Below are 18,341 nucleotides of genomic sequence, written 5' to 3' on the forward strand. Positions count from 1 at the left end.
ATTTACACAGAATTTTTACATAAAAATATGCATACATGCATTTTTACTGGAATACTAACTATAATGTTCTTTTGTGACTTTATTTTTTCACTTGACAACATACCATAATTTTTCATATTGGTACAAGTAGCTCTGACACATTTTTTAAAAGAATTTATTCATTTTTAGTCAGAGGGGAAGGGAGGGAGAAAGAAAGGGAGAGAAACATCAGTGTGTGGTTAGCTGTCACATGCCCCCTACTGGGGACCTGGCCCATAACCCAGGCATGTGCTCTGACTGGGAATCCAACCGGCGACCCTTTGGTTCACAGGCCAGTGCTCAACCCACTGAGCCACACCAGCTGGGTGACACATCCTTCTTAATAACTATATTGCATGCTGAAGATAGTGCTACCATAGTTTAACTATTTTCTTAATGATGGGTATTTATTTAGGTTGTTTCCAACTTTTTACATTTATAGATACGTTATATGTCTTCCTCCTTATCTTTGAATCTAAGAACAAATATTTCTAAGATAATCTATGATAGATTCCTTGAAGGGCAGTTATTGAATAGAATGACAGGTGCATTTCTAACTTGATAAATACCATGAGGTTGTCATTTTTAAAAAGTGATTCTGCTGTGCTCTCCTATCTAAGTGCAGGACAATGCTGCTTCCTCCCTCAGACTGTCAATCAGGCTAGGGTACCGGCAGACTACCGTTTTGGTCAGTGTGATGAGAGAGGGCTATCTTGCTTTTTTAGTTTACATTTTCCAGGTTCTTGGTAAGGTAGGCCATCTTTGTATGTGTTTCCTTACAATTTTCCTGCAAATTCTGTATTCATCTTCTTTGTTTCATTTTTCTTAATTAGGTTATATTTTTCTAATGTATTTGTAAGGAATCATGCATTTCAGAAATTGATGCTATATCTATTAACTGTCATACTGAATTTTTCTCCTTGATTGTTACTCATTATTTCTTTGTTTATAATGTGGTGTAGAAACTTTTAAGTGTTACATGTATGAACATTTTCTTTATGGCTGCTAGATTTCTCAATTTTCATTTTGGAAGTCATTTCTACCATAAGACTATAAAATGTTTTGTGTTTTTGCTAATTCTTTAGTTTGACTTGAATTAATTTTTGCATATATATGAGTAAGGATTATAACTTGATTTTCCCCACCTGGGTACCTAATTGTTTCATCACCATGTATTAAATAGTTAATGGTTTAAAATATTATTTTCAGGAAAATTCATAGAGGAAAAAGTAGAACATAGGTTACCATGGCCAAGAGGAGGAATAGTATAAAAATATACTATTTTTAAGTGGGTGTCTGTTGGGGATGATGGAAAAACTTCTGGAAATAGGTAGTGGTGATGGGAACACAACATTGTGAAGATACTCAATGCCACTGAACTCTACAAATACAAATGGTTAACATGGTAAATGTTATGTTATATCTGTTTTAGCATAATAAAAATGCTATTTCATCATGCAGGAAATTCCCACACTCATGGATCTGTTTGTGTCCAGTTGGTTTGTTTTTTCTTTAATATCATGTTGTTTTAATTACTATAGCATTATTAAATAGATCTTAGTATTCGGACAGTGGGATCTCTCACATTATTCTTCAATTTAAAAGTGCTCTTAGTATTCACATTCATGATTCCAAATAAGTGATACAGTCAGCTTGTCATGTCTCATAACTGGTATTGAGGTTTTGATAGTAATTGCATTAAATTTAAGGATTTAGTTGATGAAGATTGGCATGTTAATATATTTGAAACTTCTCCAGAAAGTGGTGTATTTCTCCATCAGTCAGCTTTTGCCAGCCAATGCTATGGTAAGAAATGACTCCTGATTTCCCGACGGTGCACACAACGCCAAAGGTTTATTTCTTTTTTTAAAATATATTTTATTGATTATGCTATTACAGTTGTCCCATTACCTCCCCCTTCATTCCCCTCCACCTTGCACACCCTCTCCCACCCACATTCCCCCCCTTTAGTTCATGTCCACGTGTCATTAGTTCTTTAGCTTCTACATTTCCCATACTGTTCTTGCCCTCCCCCTGTCTATTTTCTACCTACCATCTATGCTACTTATTCTCTGTACCTTTTCCCCCCTCTCCTCCTCCCACTCCCCTGTTGCTACCCCTCCATGTGATCTCCATTTCTGTGATTCTTTTCCTGTTTTAGTTGTTTGCTTAGTGCCAAAGGTTTATTTCTTGCTCACCTGATGTGTCTGCTGCAGCCTGGCTGAAGTTTTGCCTGACGTGTCTCCTTCATTCCAGAACCGAGACTGAAGGAAGACCCCTAATTGCTATCCCTACTGGAAAAAGTATTGTCAGAGTCTTGTGATGGCTTTAAGGGTTCTGCTCAGCAGTGGCATACATCACTAAACATCGTTACCCAGAGCCAAGTGCATGGCCCACCTTAAGGCCAAGCATGTAGGGGAATGCTGTACTCTCACTGGGAGGCCAGTGCACAATTGGGAATAATAACACAATCTACCTCAAGGTCACATTTATATTTTTCAGTGAAATTCTAAAATATTTTTTCTTTGTGAAAATTGTTCACATTTTAAAGCTTTTCCCTGAGCATGTGTGGTGTTCCGTCATTAAAATGGGACTTCTTGTATCTAATTGATGATTAGTGAGTGAGGCTATACATTTTAAAAATATATTTATTTATTTGTAATTGTGGCAAAATACATATAACATAAAATTGACCATCTTCACCATTTATTGGTTTATTATTTTTAAAGTATATTTTATTGATTCTATTACAGTTGTCTCAGTTTTTCCCCATTTGCCCCCTTCTGCCCGCAATCCCTTCCTTCCAGCTATCCCCCTGCTTAGTTCATGTCCATGGGTCATGCATATAAGTTCTTTTGACTTCTCCATTGCCTGTACTGTTCTTGACATCCCCCTGTCTATTTTGTACCTACCAGTTGTGCTTCTAAATCCCTATATCTTTCCTCTCCTTCTCCCCCTTCCCCCTCACAGCTGATAACCCTCCAAATGATCTCCATATCTATAATTCTATTCCTGTTCTAGTTTTTTGCTTAGTTTGTTTTTTTTATATTCAGCTGTTGATAGTTGTGAGTTTGTTGCCATTTTAATGTTCATAGTTTTGATCTCCTTTTTCTTAAATAAGACCCTTTAACATTTTATATAATAAGGGCTTGGTGATGATGAACTCCTTTAGCTCTACCTCATCTGGGAAGCACTTTACCTGCTCTTTTCATTTTAAATGATAGCTGTGCTGGATAGAGTAATCTAAGTTGTAGGACCTTGCTTTTCATCACTTTGAATACTTCTTGCCAGTCCTTTCTTGTCTGCAAAGTTTCTTTTGAGAAATCAGCTGACAGTCTTATGGGAACTCCTCTGAAAGTAACTCTCTGCCTTTCTCTTGCTGCTTTTAAGATTCCTTCTTTATCTTTAACCGTTGGTGTTTTTATTATGATGGGTCTTGGTGTGGACCTCTTTGGGTCCAACTTGTTTGGAACTCTCTGTGCTTTCTGGACTTGTATGTCTGTTTCCTTCACCAAATTAGGGAGGTTCTCTTTCATTAGTTTTTTTAAGTAAGTTTTTAATTTCTTGCTTTTCCTCTTCTCTTTCTGGTACTTCTATGATTCAGATGTTGCCCCTTTTGGAGATGTTCCAGAGTCTTCTTAAACTCTTTTTGTTTATTTTTCTTGTTGTTGTTGTTTTTTGAATTCTTATTTTTTCATTTTGTTCTGGTTGAATGTTTATTTCTTCCTTATGTTCCAAATCATTGATTTGAATCCTGGCTTCCTTCCCTTCACTGTTGGTTCCCTGTGGATTTTTCTTTATTTTACTTAGTGTAGCCTTCATTTCTTCCCTTATCCTTTTGCCATATTCAGTGATATCTTTTTTAAATATATTTTATTGATTATGCTATTACAGTTGTCCTATTTCCCCCTTCACTCCCCTCTACCCTGTACACCCTCTCCCACCCATATCCCCCCTTTAGTTGATGTCCATGTGTCATAAGTTCTTTAGCTTCTGCATTTCCCATGCTATTCTTGCCCTCCCCCTGTCTATTTTCTACCTACTGTGTATGCTACTTATTCTCTGTACCTTTTCGCCCTCTCTCCTCCTCCCGCTCCCCTGTTGCTAACCCTCCATGTGATCTCCATTTCTGTGGTTCTGTTCCTGTTCTAGTTGTTTGCTTAGTTTCTTTTGGTTTTGTTTTAGGTGTAGTTATTAATAATTGTGAGTTTGCTGTCATTTTACTATACATGTTTTTTTGTCTTCTTTTCTTAGATAAGTCCCTTTAACATTTCATATAACAAGGGCTTGGTGATGATGAACTCCTTTAACTTGACCTTATCTGAGAGGCACTTTATCTGCGCTTCCATTCTAAATGAAAGCTTTGCTGGGTAGAGCAATCTGGGATGTAGTTCCTTGTCTTTCATGACTTGAAATACTTCTTTCCAGCCCCTTTTTGCCTGTAAGATCTCTTTTGAGAAATCAGCTGACAGTCTGATGGGAACTCCCTTGTAGGTTACTGTCCCCTTATCTCTTGCTGCTTCTAGGATTCTCTCCTTCATTTTTACCTTGGCTAATGTAATTATGATGTGCCTTGGTGTGTTCCTTCTTGGATCCAACTTCTTTGGGACTCTCTGAGCTTCCTGGACTTCCTGGAAGTCTATTTCCTTTGCCAGAATGGGGAAGTTCTCCTTTATTATTTGTTCAAATAACTTTTCCACTTGCTCTTCCTTTTCTCCTTCTGGTGCCCCTATAATTCAGATGTTGGAACGTTTAAAGATGTCCTGGAGGTTCCTAAGCTTCTCCTCATTTTTTTGAATTCTTATTTCTCCATTCTTTCCGATTTGTTGTTTCTTTCTTCCTTCTGATCCACTCTATTATTTTGAGTCCCACTTTCCTTCCCATTACTATTGGTTCCCTATGCATTTTCCTTCATTTCTCTCATTGTAGCCTGCACTTGTTCATCTAATTTGCGACTGAAATCAACCAATTCTGTGAGCTTCCTGATCACCAGTGTTTTGAACTGTGCATCTGATAGGTTGGCTATCTCTCGGTCGCTTGACAGGATGGGGTCTGGGGCTTTGATTTGTTCTTCTGTTTGAGCTATCTCTCTCTCTCTCTCTCTCTCTCTTTTTTTTTTTTGGTCTGGTCGCACTTGTTACAGTAGGGGGCGGAGTCTTGGGTGTTCACCAGGGTGGAGCACCCCAGTCCCTGGGTTGTGACGTTGTATGTGGGGGTGGGGTCGAGAGGGAACAATGGCGGTTGCTCTGTTCTCCATGGGACCTCAGTCCCTTCTGCTGCTTCCCCCAAGCAAACTGGGCCCCTCTGGTGCCATTTCCTATGTGGGTGGGCTTGTGCACATCGTGGGAGCCTCCAAGGACCTCCCCTGTGAGGCTGGGTGTCTCTCCATGCACCTCAACTCCCACAGGTGCCCTCAATCAGTGTCCGGAGGCTCTATTTCCCAGCACTGGGATCCTGGGTTGCTCGCACTGCCTTGCTTTATAATCACCGCCTCACTGGGTCTGCCGGTTGCCACTGCTGGGCCGGGGTCTGCCAGCTGCCACTTGCTCACTCAGGGTCTACCCGCTGCGGTCTTGTGCGCCCGGGATGCCTTACGTGTCTGGTCCCAACTTTCTCTGCTCTCTGTGCTGCGACGGGTGCCTGGCTGCTCGTCTCTGCCCCTCTTACTGGCCTGGATGAACAGATCTATTTCAACTTCTTGGTTGTCTGACTTCCATTCAGATCAATTTCCTGTCAGTTCTGGATGTTATTCTGTTTCTAAATTGTTGTTCCTATCTTGGTTGTGCGTGGAGGTATACGGTGCATCCACCAATGCCTCCATCTTGGCCGGAAGTCCCATATTCAATGGTATCTTTGAGCATTCTGACCACCAGTGTTTTGAACTTTGCATCTGATAGGTTGGCTGTCTGTACATCACTTAGTTCTTTTTCTAGGATTCTGTTCTGCTCCTTCAGTTGGGCCATATTTCTTTGTCTCCTCATTGGAAGTCTCACTGTGTCTGTGTACTAGGCAGAGCCACATTGATTGCCTGTCTTAGCACACCTGTTAGGTTGTATGGGACAGAGCCTTGGGTATTTGCCTGGGTGGGGCAAGCTGCTCTGTCACTTTGTGGCTCCGTGTGTGGGTGAGGGATTGACGAGGGAACAGTGCCACTGCTGGCTGACCTCTGGGGGCTTGCCTGGCCCTTGCTCCTTTTCCAGTCACTTCACCTACATCTGTCTGTGACTGGCACCCCTCCAGCTGCTGTCCTGATCGTGGTTCCTGGGTGGATGGGTTTGCGTGTGTTCAGGGCTCTCCTGAGAAACTGGCAATTTCTTCCACTGCCCCAACTCCCACTGGCTTTATAGCCAGAAGTTATAAGTCTTCATTTTCCTGGTGCTGGAACCCTGGGCTGGCTGGGATTGCTCACTCACAGGATGTCCTCCTGATTTTTATCCACCACAGGTGAATGTGGGGTTGCCCATTCCATAGGCCACTGCTGCCTCGCCACCTCACTAGCCAAGCTCACCACCACCACACTGCGACCTTTCTGCCCCAACTCCCTGTCTCTGCCCCTCTGACCCTTCTGGATGAATACAGCTTCTTTAAATCCCTGGTTGTCACCCTCCCATACAGTTCTAGGTGTTTTTCTGGGCGATTTTCTGAAAGTTCTGGGTGTTTTTCATTTTTAAGTTAGTTGTGTTCTTCCTTATGGTTGTACAGTGAGGTGAAGTGTGTCTACCTGTGCCTCCATCTTGACCAGATGCCCCCATCTTCACCATTTTTAAGTGAGCATTTCAGTGGATTAAGTACATGTATGTTGTTGTGCTATTGTTACCACCATCCATCCACAGAACTCTTCATCTTGCAACACCAAAACTCTGGGACCCATTGACCAGCTCCTCATTCCCTTGTCCCTCCAGCCCCTGGCAATCACCACTCTGTTTTCTGTCTCTGTGAATCAGACTGCTCTTTGTACCTCATAAGTATAACCAGAGAGTATTTGTCCTTTTGGGACTGGCTTATTTCACTCAGCATAATGTCCTCAGGACTCATCCATGTGTAGTAGCACATGTTCACATTTCCTTCCTTTTAAAGGCTGAATAATATTCCATTGTATGAATGGACCACATTTTGTTGATTCATCCATGGATGGAGATTTGGGTTGCTTTTAGCTTTTGGCTATTGCAAAAAATGCTTCTGTGAACATGGTTGTACCATATTGATTCGTGCATGTTTGGCTTACATATAGACAGATTAATAATAGTTATTGGTTTTGTTTGTTTGCTTATTGTCCATTTTCATCATTTAGGGTTGTTCACCCAGTTTTTTTGTGATTTATAAATGTCCTTTCAAAATCATTTTAACTGAAAACATATCTTTCCAAAAACCTCTATTATTTTGCCATCCCTAGAATAAATATACTGAGTTATCTGATGATTTGAGGGTCTAGAATGGAGAAGGAACACATCTTTTCCCTCTGGATAAGGAACACATCTGGAAAAAAACCATAACTTAAATTTTTTCTGGAGTATGAAAGTAGAAGTCAATAAGCGGCTAATTGGCAGTCTTTTAACTTCCATTTCATTACATATCTCCTGTATCCTATGTTGTCACCCTCAAAACATTTTTTTAAAAGTCATCCATTATTGTGCTTTTTGTTTTCATAGTGATTTTTTAATTTAAAAGCATTTTATTGAAGAATAATTTATGTAGCATAAAAAACACAGGTCTTAGGAGTGTGTGTGTGTGTAATTGAAACAATTTTTAAATTGTTGTTCCAGTACAGTTGTCTCCATTTCCCCCCACCACTCTTCCACCCCCACCCACCCCCACCTTCCACCCTCAATCCTACCCGCCTTTGGTTTTATCCATGGGTCCCTTATACATGTTCCCTAACAACCCCCTTCTTTCCCTCATTATCCCCCTCTCACCTCTCTTCTGGATACTATCTGTTTGTTCTTTATTTCTATGTCTCTGATTATATTGTTGCTTGCTTGTTTGTTTTGTTGATTAGGTTCCACTTGTAGGTGAGCTCATATGGTATTTGTCTTTCACTGCCTGGCTTGTTTCACTTAGCATGATGCTCTTCAGTTCCACTCATGCTATCTCAAATGGTAGGAGCTTCTTTTTTTTTCTGCTGCATAGTTTTCCATTGTGTAAATGTACCACAGTTTTTGATCCACTCATTTACTGATGGGCACTTAGGCTGTTTCCAGCACTTGGCTATTGTAAATTGTGCTGCTATGAACATTGGGGTGCATAGGTTCTCCTGAGTTGGTGTTTCAGGATTCTTAGGGTATAATTCCAGTAGTGGAATTGCCAGGCCAAAAGGCAGTTCCAGTTTTTAGATTTTTAAGGAAATTCCATATTGTTTTCTATAGTGGCTGCTCCAGTCTGTACTCCTACCAACAGTGCATTAGGGTTCCCTTTTCTCCACAGCCTTGCCAGTACCTATTGTTTGTTGATTTGGTTATAATGGCCATTCTGACCAGTGTGAAGCGGTATCTCACTGTGGTTTTAATTTGCATGTCTCTATGGCTATTGATGCTGAGCATCCTTTCATATGTCTCTGGGCCCTTTGCATACCCTCCTTGGAAAAGTATCTGTTCAAGTCCTTTCCCCATTTTTTAAATTGGGTTTTTTGTCTTTTTGGAGTGGAGTCATGTGAGATCTTTATCTATTTTGGAGATCAAACCCTTGTTTGAGGTATCACTGCCAAATATATTTTTCCATATGGTTGGTTCCCTTTTCATTTTGCTGATGTTTTCTTTAGCCATGCAGAAGCTATTTATTTTTATAAAGTCCCATTTGTTTATTCTTTCCTTTATGTCCCTTGTTCTAGGGAACATATCAGTGAAAGTATGCTGCATGGAAAATCTGAGATTTTACTCCCTTTGTTTTCCTCTAGAACTCTTATGGTGTTGCAACTTAATATATAAGTCTTTTATCCATCTTGAGTATATTTTTGTGTATGGTGGAAGTTGGTGGTCGAGTTTCATTGTTTTGCATGTAGCTGTCCAGATCTCCTAACACCGTTTGTTGAAGAGGTTATTTTTATTCCATTTTATGCTTCTGCTCCTTTTGTCAAATATTAATTGACCATAGAGACATGGGTTTATTTCTGGGCTCTGTTCTGTTCCACTGATCTGTGTGTCTGTTCATATGCCAGTACCAGGCTCTTTTGATTATAGTGGCCTTGTAATATAGTGTGATATCAGCTATTGTGATTCCCTTCTACTTTGTTCTTCTTTCTCAAAATTGCTGCAGCTATTCGGTGTCATTAATGGTTCCATATAAATTTTTGAAATATTTGTTCTGTATCTGTGAAATATGTCATTGATATTTTAATAGGGATTGCGTTGAATCTATAAATTGCTTTGGGTAGTATGGACATTTTGATGATGTTAATTCTTTCAGTCCATGAATATGGTATATGCTACCATTTGTTTGAGTCTTCCCTAATTTCTTTCTTCACTGTTGTGTAGTTTTCTGAGTACAGGTCTTTTACCCTCTTAGTTAGGTTTATTCCTAGGTACTTTATTTTTCTTGTTGTATATCAAATGGGCTTTTTTTCCTAGTTTCTGTTTCTGATATTTCATTGTCGGTGTACAAAAATGCCTTTGATTTCTGAATATTGACTTTGTATCCCGCTGTTTTGCCAAATTCACTTATTAGGTCGAGTGGTTTTTTGGTGGAGTGTTTATGGTTTTCTCTGTACACTATCATGCCATCTGCAGACAATGACAGTTTACTTTCTCCTTTCCAACTTGGATGCCTTTTATTTCTTTTTCTTGACCGATCACTCTGACTAGGACTTCCAGTGCTATGTTGAATAGAAGTGGTAAAAGTGGACATCCTTGTATTGTTCCTGATCTTAGTGGGAAAGCTTTTTGTTTTTGCCCATTCAGTGTGGTATTGGCTGTAGGTTTGTTGTATATGGTCTTTACTGTGTTGAGGTATGCTCCCTCTATTCCCACTTTGCTGAGTGTTTTTTATCATAAATGGGTGCTGTACCTTGTCAAATGCTTTTCCCGCATCTCTTGATATGATCATGTGGTTTTTGTCTTTCCTTTTGTTTATGTGATGTATTACATTTACTGATTTGTGAATATTGTACCATCCTTGCATCCCTGGGATGAATCCCACTTGGTCATGGTGTATGATCTTTTTAATGTATTGTTGGATGCGGTTTGCCAGTATTTTGTTGAGGATTTTAGTGTCTGTGTTCATCAGTGATACTGGCCTGAAGTTTTTTCTTTGTTGTGTCTTTACCTGGTTTTGGAATTAGGATGATGCTTGTCTCATAAAGAGATTTTGGGAGTCTTCCCTCTTCTTGGTTTTTTTGGAATAGTCTGTGAAGGATAGGGGTTAGCTCTTCCTTAAATGTTTTATAAAATTCTCCTGTGAAACTGTCTGGTTCAGGACTTTTGTGTGCTGGTAGTTTTTTGATTACTGTTCAGACTTTCTGCTTCTTTATTCAATTTTGGAAGATTATATTTTTCCAGGAATTTATCTATTTCACTGAGGTTTTCAAATTTCTTGGCATATAGTTCATAGTAATTTCTTACAGTCCTTTGTATTTCTGTGATATCAGTTGTAATCTCTCCTCTTTCATTTCTGATTTTATTTATTTGGGTCCTCTCTCTTTTTTTCTTGAAGAGTCTGGTTAAAGGCTTGTCAATTTTGTTTATCTTTTCAAAAACTAGTTCTGGATTTATTGATCCTTTGAATTGTTGTTTTACTGTCTATGTCATTTAATTCTGCTCTGCTCTTGGTTATTTCCTTCCTTCCACTTGCTCTGGGCTTTGTTTGTTGTTGTTTCTCCAACTCTTGTAGATGTAGGAGTAGTTTGTTTATTTGAAATATTTCTACCATTTTTCGGTAGGCCTGTATTGCTATGAATTTCCCTTTCAAAATTGCTGATCTGTGTCCCATAGGTTTTGGGCTGTTGTGTTTGTTATCATTTGTTTCCAGAAACTTTTTGATTTCTTTCTTGGTCTCATTATTAACTCATTCATTGTTTAATAGCATGATATACAGTCTCCATGAATATGAGTGTTTTTGAGTGTTTTCCTTGAGGTTGGTTCTAGTTTCAGGCCCTTGCGGTCTGAGATATAATTTCAGTTTTCTTTAATTTGCTGAGGCTGGTTTTGTGTCCTGTCATGTGGTCTGTCCTTGAGAATGATCCATGCGCATTTGAAAAGAATGAGTATTTTTCTTCTTTAGGATGAAAGGTTCTATGTATATCAGGTTATATAGCATTTATTATGTAATTTATAACTTATGTAGCATAAAATGTACAGATCTTAAATGTCTGTTTTTTAGTTTTGACAAAAACATATACCTCTGAAGCCCACAAGCTTAGGAAGATGTAGAATATTATCCTCACCCAAGAAAATTTCCTCAGGCTCTTTACAGTCAGTCCCTCCTCCCCACCACCCAGAGGCAGCCTGTGCTCTAATTTCTATCACCATGAATTTCCCTGTTCTGGAACCTCATGTGAATGGAGTCTTTCAGGATGTATTCTTTTCTATTTGATTATTTCACTCAAAATAATGTCTGTTGGAGAACCTCTAGTTGTTGCTTGTACTAGCAGATTATTACCTTTTATTGCTGAGTACTATTCCTCTGAGGCATGTACTTCAGAGATATTGCGGGTTCTTTTCCAACAATTGCAATAAAGCAAGTATCACAACAGAGCAAATCATACACATTTTTTGGTTTCCCAGTGCATATAAAACTTGTTTACACTATACTTATACTGTAGCTTATCCAATGTGCAATGACATTATATTTTAAGACAACATACTACCTTAATTAAAGAATACTTTGTTGCTAAAATTGCTAACTGCCATCTGAGTCTTCAGTGAATTGTGATGTTTTTGCTGGTGGAGGGTCTAGCCTTGATGCTGACGGCTGCTGACTGATCAGTGAGCTGGTTGCTGAAGTTTGGGGTGGCCATGGCAGTTTCTTAAAATAAGACAATGAAGTTTGCTGCAATGATTGATGTTTTCTTTCACAAATGATTTCTCCATACAACGTGATGCTGTTTGATAGCATTTTACACAGAGTAGGATTTCTTTCAAAATTGTAGTTAATTCTTTCAAACAGTGCCACAGCTTTGTTAGGGAGAAACCTGGTTCTTCTTGCCAGTACAGTAAAGAATTACAGATCAGCAAGTCCATTAGTATGTAAGCAGGTTTACTAGTGGTGTGTTCTCATGAAAGAGAATAGGCCTTGCCAAGGTGGGAGTGAAAGGCACAGGTTCAGGGCAGGGCAAGGGTGGCAAGAGCAGGGGTGACAAGAGCATCAGGTCCTTTGTCCTGAGGATTTATGTAGTTGGTAGGATGGGGTGAAGAAGTTACATGTTGATTGATGGGTACATGTGGTGCCAGCTTTCCCCAGGGGACATGATGACCCAAACTTAGGTATGTGTGAGAGTCTGTTAGCCTGAATCTGTATCGTGCTCCAGACTCCATTTGTTCATCTTGTAAAACAGATACGTGACAGGAGGCAGTTAATTAAAGTTGGGGCAGTTACCCAAAGTTACTTATGGGCTTTTTCTGTAAGCATTAGGGACTCACTTGTAAAACAGACAGTGACTGGAGGAAGGCAGTTAACCAAAGTTGTCTTATGGGCTGCTGCTTTGGGCACTGTGGACCCCCTGCCCTTCCCCCTTCCAGGCCTTGGGATGAATACACAGTTCAGGGCTTTCTTTTGCAGATAGTGGAAGTGTTACATAGAATTTCAAGGACTTCCTTCCTTCCTTGCTAACATAGTATTTCTTGTGATGCTGGAACACTTGGCAATATTATCAGACCAGGCTCAGGACTGCTGAGTTAATGGGTGAGACGTGTCTCCCTCCTCCTCCCTACCTGGATTTACTATCCATCCTACAGAAGTGCTAAAAGGCGTTTCCCGGCAACCAGGATGCTAGATGCTGGCCAATAACAGCAGCACAGTCTCAGAGCTCTTCCTGTGCTGTCTCTTGCCTCAGCTTTATCTACCACGTTTATGTTATATTCGAATTCTTGTCAAGGCACTAACAGGTGAGAGAAAAGAAAAGAAAGTAGAAGACAGCATTCTCTAAATAAATTCAAATTTAGTAGTCTTTAAAGAAAACAATTATCATTTGCTACCCCGCATCACAATAAAGTGTTTCTGAATGCATTTGTGATCTAACTTTTGAAAATGCAGTACAATGAAATACAATAAAACAAGGCATGCCTGTATACCATGATTTGTTTATCCATACTCCTGCTGATGGACATTTGGATTGCTTCCACTTATGGAATATTATGAATAAATCTTCTATGAACATTTGCATGCAAGGCACCTACTAGAAACTATTTTAACTGTTTCAACTGCCACATCTCATTTAACGCCACAGTTGAACTCTGAGGTCGAAACTATTGTTATCCCATTGTATGGTTGTGATTATTCCCATGTTGATGGTTAATTTACACAGGTGATTCAGGTACTTAGTGACAAAGACTTGAACTTGGTCATACTCCACAGATCAAACATAACACTGTTATATAACGTATTTTGATCAAATAACTTCTTTGGCTTCAGAAGGCATGGATGTTTACAAAATAATAAATGTAAATATAATTTGGTCTCTTTAGATGACTTCACTGGAATACGGCAATGAAGTGGACATCTTTGCTTTAGGGCTGATTCTTGCAGAGCTTCTGTACATACCGCCCACTCGTTCCGAAATGGGTCATGTAAGTAACCTCACGGAAAGACTTTGGCAACAAGAATTACTGGTCGTCATCTTCCAAGTGCAGCGGTGGACCGTATTGCCCTCATCGAAGGGTGGGCTTGAACATATTAGTGTTTCCTGCAAATGAAATATGGCTTTTATCTCTTTCATGTTTGGGCAACCAAATTTTTTTGTTAGTTCTGGTCAAGAGGGTGGAGTAGGTAAACAGTGTGCTCATCTCCTCCCACCACTGCATCAATATTACAGCTGAATTCTGGAGCAGCCGCCCTGGAACACCACCTGAGGACCAGCCAGACAGAACCTCTGTAACAAAGGAGATAAAGGAAAAGCCATGTCGGGACTGAATTTCAACTGTACCTGAAAAGTTAAAACAAAGAAACAGAAAAACCCTTTTTGTTAAGGGCCCAAAACTTTATTTGCTTGTTTTTTTTAAAGTGTGTGCATCTCATAAAACTGTAGCTGTTTATTCCTTTTTGAATCAGTCAGTAAAATTTTGATTGCCTGCTTGGCGTGAGACCCTGTGATAAGTGCTGCAAGGATTACAAAAGTGAATCAGCCTTATTCTCAAGGAGCTTATATTCTAGAAAGTAGGTACTATCAGAGAAGGCTACAAATGTTTTGGGAGAAGGCATGAAGTCTTAGGGAAGCAGCTAGGAGGAGACCTTTCCAGCCGCAAGGATTTAGGCTTCGTGGAGGAGTCGAAGCTGGGTTCTGAAGGACTGACTGGTTGGCTTCTAGCAGTCCAAAATAGAAAGAAGGTGATTCTAGCATGGAGACAGGAATGTGCGGGGTGTTTTGGGGGATATTAGGCAGAGTCTGATATTTTTATTGGAATATATAAGTTATAAGGAAGTGGCTGTTGATGGGGTTGGAAAGACACGTTGGGGCTAAACTAATGCAGAAATGTGGGCTTTGTCGTGAAGGCAGTGGGGAGCTGCTACACAGTCTCAAGCTCAGTAGAGGGGACTCGTTTGGAGTCGACGGCATTCTCCCCTGTGAAACAAGTAATGAAAATACCTGTTGTATAGGGTTCCAAAAGGAAGGGAGAGAGGGCCTGTGATACCCTTGACACATCAACATGTTGTAATCATAAAGATTTTATTGGATGGGAGGGGTGGGGAAGGAGAGTCCTGCTCACTTCTTGGCTAAAGAGACTCTCCAAAGATCTGAAAATGTACTACATTTAGGATAGCCCTAGCCTTTGTTGTTTCCTATGTTTGTTTTTCCTCCCAAGTGAGTAATTTCCTCATGAATGGTTATATGGTTTTTTTGTTGTTGTTTTTTTTTTTTTTTTCAGATTTTCCGAGATCTAAGGAATGGTGTTTTCCCCGATGAATTTGATAACAAAGAAGTAAGCACTTGAAAATAATTCGAATTTTATTTATTTCAATCTTTTATTTCTTCATAATGGCTGTTTCTGTTATTACAGAAAAGTCTTCTACAGAAATTACTGTCAGCTGACCCCAAGAAACGACCTAACACGGCTGAAATACTGAAGACTTTGGAGGTGTGGAAGACTGCGGGGGAGCAGAAGGGTGTCGTCGGAGAGAGGAAGATGCGGAGCACGTTTTAGCGCCTTTCTGAAAAAGTGTCCTGCTTCTGATGCTCGCTTTCCTTGCGACTGTCTGCAACCTGCTAGGGATTCTTTTCCTTCTCCCTAATTCTTTTTACTACATTTGCAGAAAGTTTTGCACTTTTTAACTTCAAAAATGTTTTCACTTTTGACTTTGTCCCAGGTCATCTTCTTATTATGAAGATGGGGAAAAAAATCCCTCAATTTTTTATATCAAACAATTGATAAATCTTTATCAAATGTCTACTGTTTGTAGGCCAAAAAAAAATAAGATCTTCCCATGTCTTAAATAGGTAATGAGACAGTTGGAGGAAAATGGTAACCATAACAAGATAAGTTGTATGCAGTCACTTTGGAAAATAATTTGGTATCCTCTAAAGGTAAATGTGTATATTCCAGAATGGAATTCCTACATTCTGCCTAAAAGAATGCTCATAGAATTCCTACATTCTGCCTAAAAGAATGTTCATAGAATTCCTGTTTGTAAAAGCCAAAGGAATAGAAAACCATACTAGTGTCCATCAAGAGAAAAATGGATACATACATTGTATTATATTCACTTTGGAATACTATATAGCAGTGAAAATAAACAGAGTACTGAGAAATGTATAACGTGATACATCTCTCAGGAATAATGTTGAGCAACAAAGCAGGTTGCAGAAAATACATACAGAATGATTCCATTTATATAAAGTTCCACGACATGCTAAATGAAATCATTTTGTTTAGGAATCCAAACAAATGTGGTAAAAACAAGGGAAGGAAATGTTGAGAAATATTAAATTCTGATAGGGGTTGTCTCTGAGAAGGGATGGGAGTTGTGTGACTAAGGAAGTGGATTTCAGAGCTACAGCTAACTTTTTTTCTTAAACCAGTTGTTGAGTCTACTAGTGTTTACTACAGAGTTATTCTTTTTATCTAAAATACATTTTGTATCTATTCTAACAAACACTTTAAAGAGATGGCAACTGTGGTGTAAGGCAAGCTAAGCATAGAAAATTGTCAGTCTGCAGGGTTGAGATCACTTTCTACTGAAGTATAATGGCACAGGGCTTCCAAGTGGCACTCCGCAAGGGACTTAAGTGAGTAGAGACGAGACCGACCACCCGAGAAGTCTGGGCAAGGGGCATGGCATATTAGATGACACAGACTAATCATTAATTTTATTAGGCGTGATAATGATATTGTGGTCGTGAAGGACAGTGTCTCATTCCTGGGCAATGCATGCAGGAGGACCCAGGGCTGATGTGGCATCATGTCTGCAACTTTCAAACGCTCAGCAAAATCAATGTGTACGTGAAGAGAGAGAGAGAAAGCAAATGTGGTGAAATGTTAACAATGGAACAACTGATAAATCTAGGTGTGTGTTACAGAGGAGTTTCCATCATGTTCCTTGAACTTTCCTGTAGGTTTGAAATTTTTCTGCAAGGAGAGAAATCTTTTTTCTAAAAAACTATCATCTAGATATAATGAATAAGTCTATCCTCAAAAGAAGGTAACCTTATTTTTATTTTCTGATTTTAATATGTATACTATGATGAAATAAATATAGCATCTCTTGGAAACTTTTATTTATTTGTATGTTTTCTCAGCCTCAAAATTATAATAAATAAAAAATATCTTCTTAATCAGAAGAAGAGAGAGGCAGAGGCCAGGGACCTTATTTGCAAATTAAAGTACACATACACGTGCGGAGATTTTGAAAGATATGTCTCTGTGTGTATGATACATATGGATATTATATTTACCCCCTTTTTAAAAATTTCTTTTGCTGACATATTTTAAAGCAAATTTAGGCATTGTTTCACTTGTAAATACTTAAAAATGATCTTTACGTCTAATAGGCAAGATCTTTTTAATATTAACAAAACCATAATATCATTGTCATTCAACAAAATTAATGAGATGTTTTAAATTATTTGATAGTTCAGCTTGCCTTCGGTTTTCCTATCTCAACAATACCTTCCTATGGGCCGTTTCAATCAGGATCTCTTTTACTCTGTGACATTTACCCTTGTTTTCAGCGTCTTCCCTCTTGCCATTTATTTGAGGAAGGAACTGGGATATATATCATGTAGAATTTACTCCATTCAGGATTTGGCTGACGGTATCCGCCCGGTGTCTAGTTAGATCTAGAATCTTCATTTGATTCCGGTTTGAAACTTTTTTCCCCGAGAACACTTCATAAGTGATGCTGTACGCTTTCTTCAGCGCCGCTCGGGAGGAGCCTGCTGTCTTGTTCCGCTTTGGGTGGTTTTCAGAGCGATCGGTGGACTGTGGTGGTGCCAGCTGTTTCAAGGCTGCCTGTCCATCTTCACCTGCAGGTTTTCGCAACCGTTGGTGAATGTCTGGATGCATTGTTTTATGAGAGGTTACAAAGTAGTGATTTTAGGATTCTGTCAGTTCTCTTGCATTTATCATCTGTGATTCTTCTTTAAAGAACAACTTTGTCTTCAGCCAAATGGGAAAGATGGGATAAATATTTAACTTACTAATTTTAGAATGAGTCGGTGCCCTAGTAACCTCCAGTGATGACAAGTGAGATTTTTTTTATTTTTAAGCAGGGGTGTGACCCAACTGGTACCCTGAAGCAGTGTGTCTAGAATGGGTTGGAGCAGGAAGAGACTATATTTGAGAAGTTGGACAAGTCTGAGAGGTTCAGAGGGCCTGACTAATAGAAGGGGACCAAACCAGGAGTAATTGGCAGCTAATGGGATGTGAAGGGTTAGGAACAGGTAAGCACCAGAGGTTATCTCCAGGTTTGTTTGAAGGTGAGTGACAGGAATATGATGCCCTTAAAGGAAATATAGGTTTCCACCAAATTAACCCCTCTAAGAGCCATATGTATTTGAGGGATGTTTTTCTCACTTTTACCTGTTACACAGTTTTTAAAAGATTTTTTTTTCAGAGAGAGAGGAAGGGAGAGGGGGAAATATCGATTTGCAAGAGAAAGATTGTTCGGTTGCTTCTCACACACCCTCAACTGGGGACATGGCCCACAACCCAGGCATGTGCCCTGACTAGGAATCGAATCAGTGA

At 39.4% G+C, this 18,341-nt stretch overlaps 1 protein-coding gene across 1 annotated transcript in view; it reads left to right on the top strand.

Moving 5' to 3' along the window:
* Positions 1-16,873, top strand: part of EIF2AK2 (eukaryotic translation initiation factor 2 alpha kinase 2) — a 40,800-nt gene extending 23,927 nt beyond the window's left edge. The window contains exons 14-16 of the mRNA XM_045827614.1: positions 13,629-13,730; positions 15,027-15,080; positions 15,159-16,873. Coding sequence (XP_045683570.1) covers positions 13,629-13,730; positions 15,027-15,080; positions 15,159-15,302 — 300 coding nt within the window. The 3' untranslated portion in view covers positions 15,303-16,873. The remainder of the gene's footprint in view (positions 1-13,628; positions 13,731-15,026; positions 15,081-15,158) is intronic.
* The last annotated feature ends 1,468 nt before the right edge of the window (positions 16,874-18,341 follow it).

The sequence above is a fragment of the Phyllostomus hastatus genome, unplaced genomic scaffold (assembly GCF_019186645.2).
Source record: "Phyllostomus hastatus isolate PE091 unplaced genomic scaffold, TTU_PhHast_1.1 phas_scaffold_78, whole genome shotgun sequence".
Taxonomy (NCBI): Eukaryota; Metazoa; Chordata; class Mammalia; order Chiroptera; family Phyllostomidae; genus Phyllostomus; species Phyllostomus hastatus.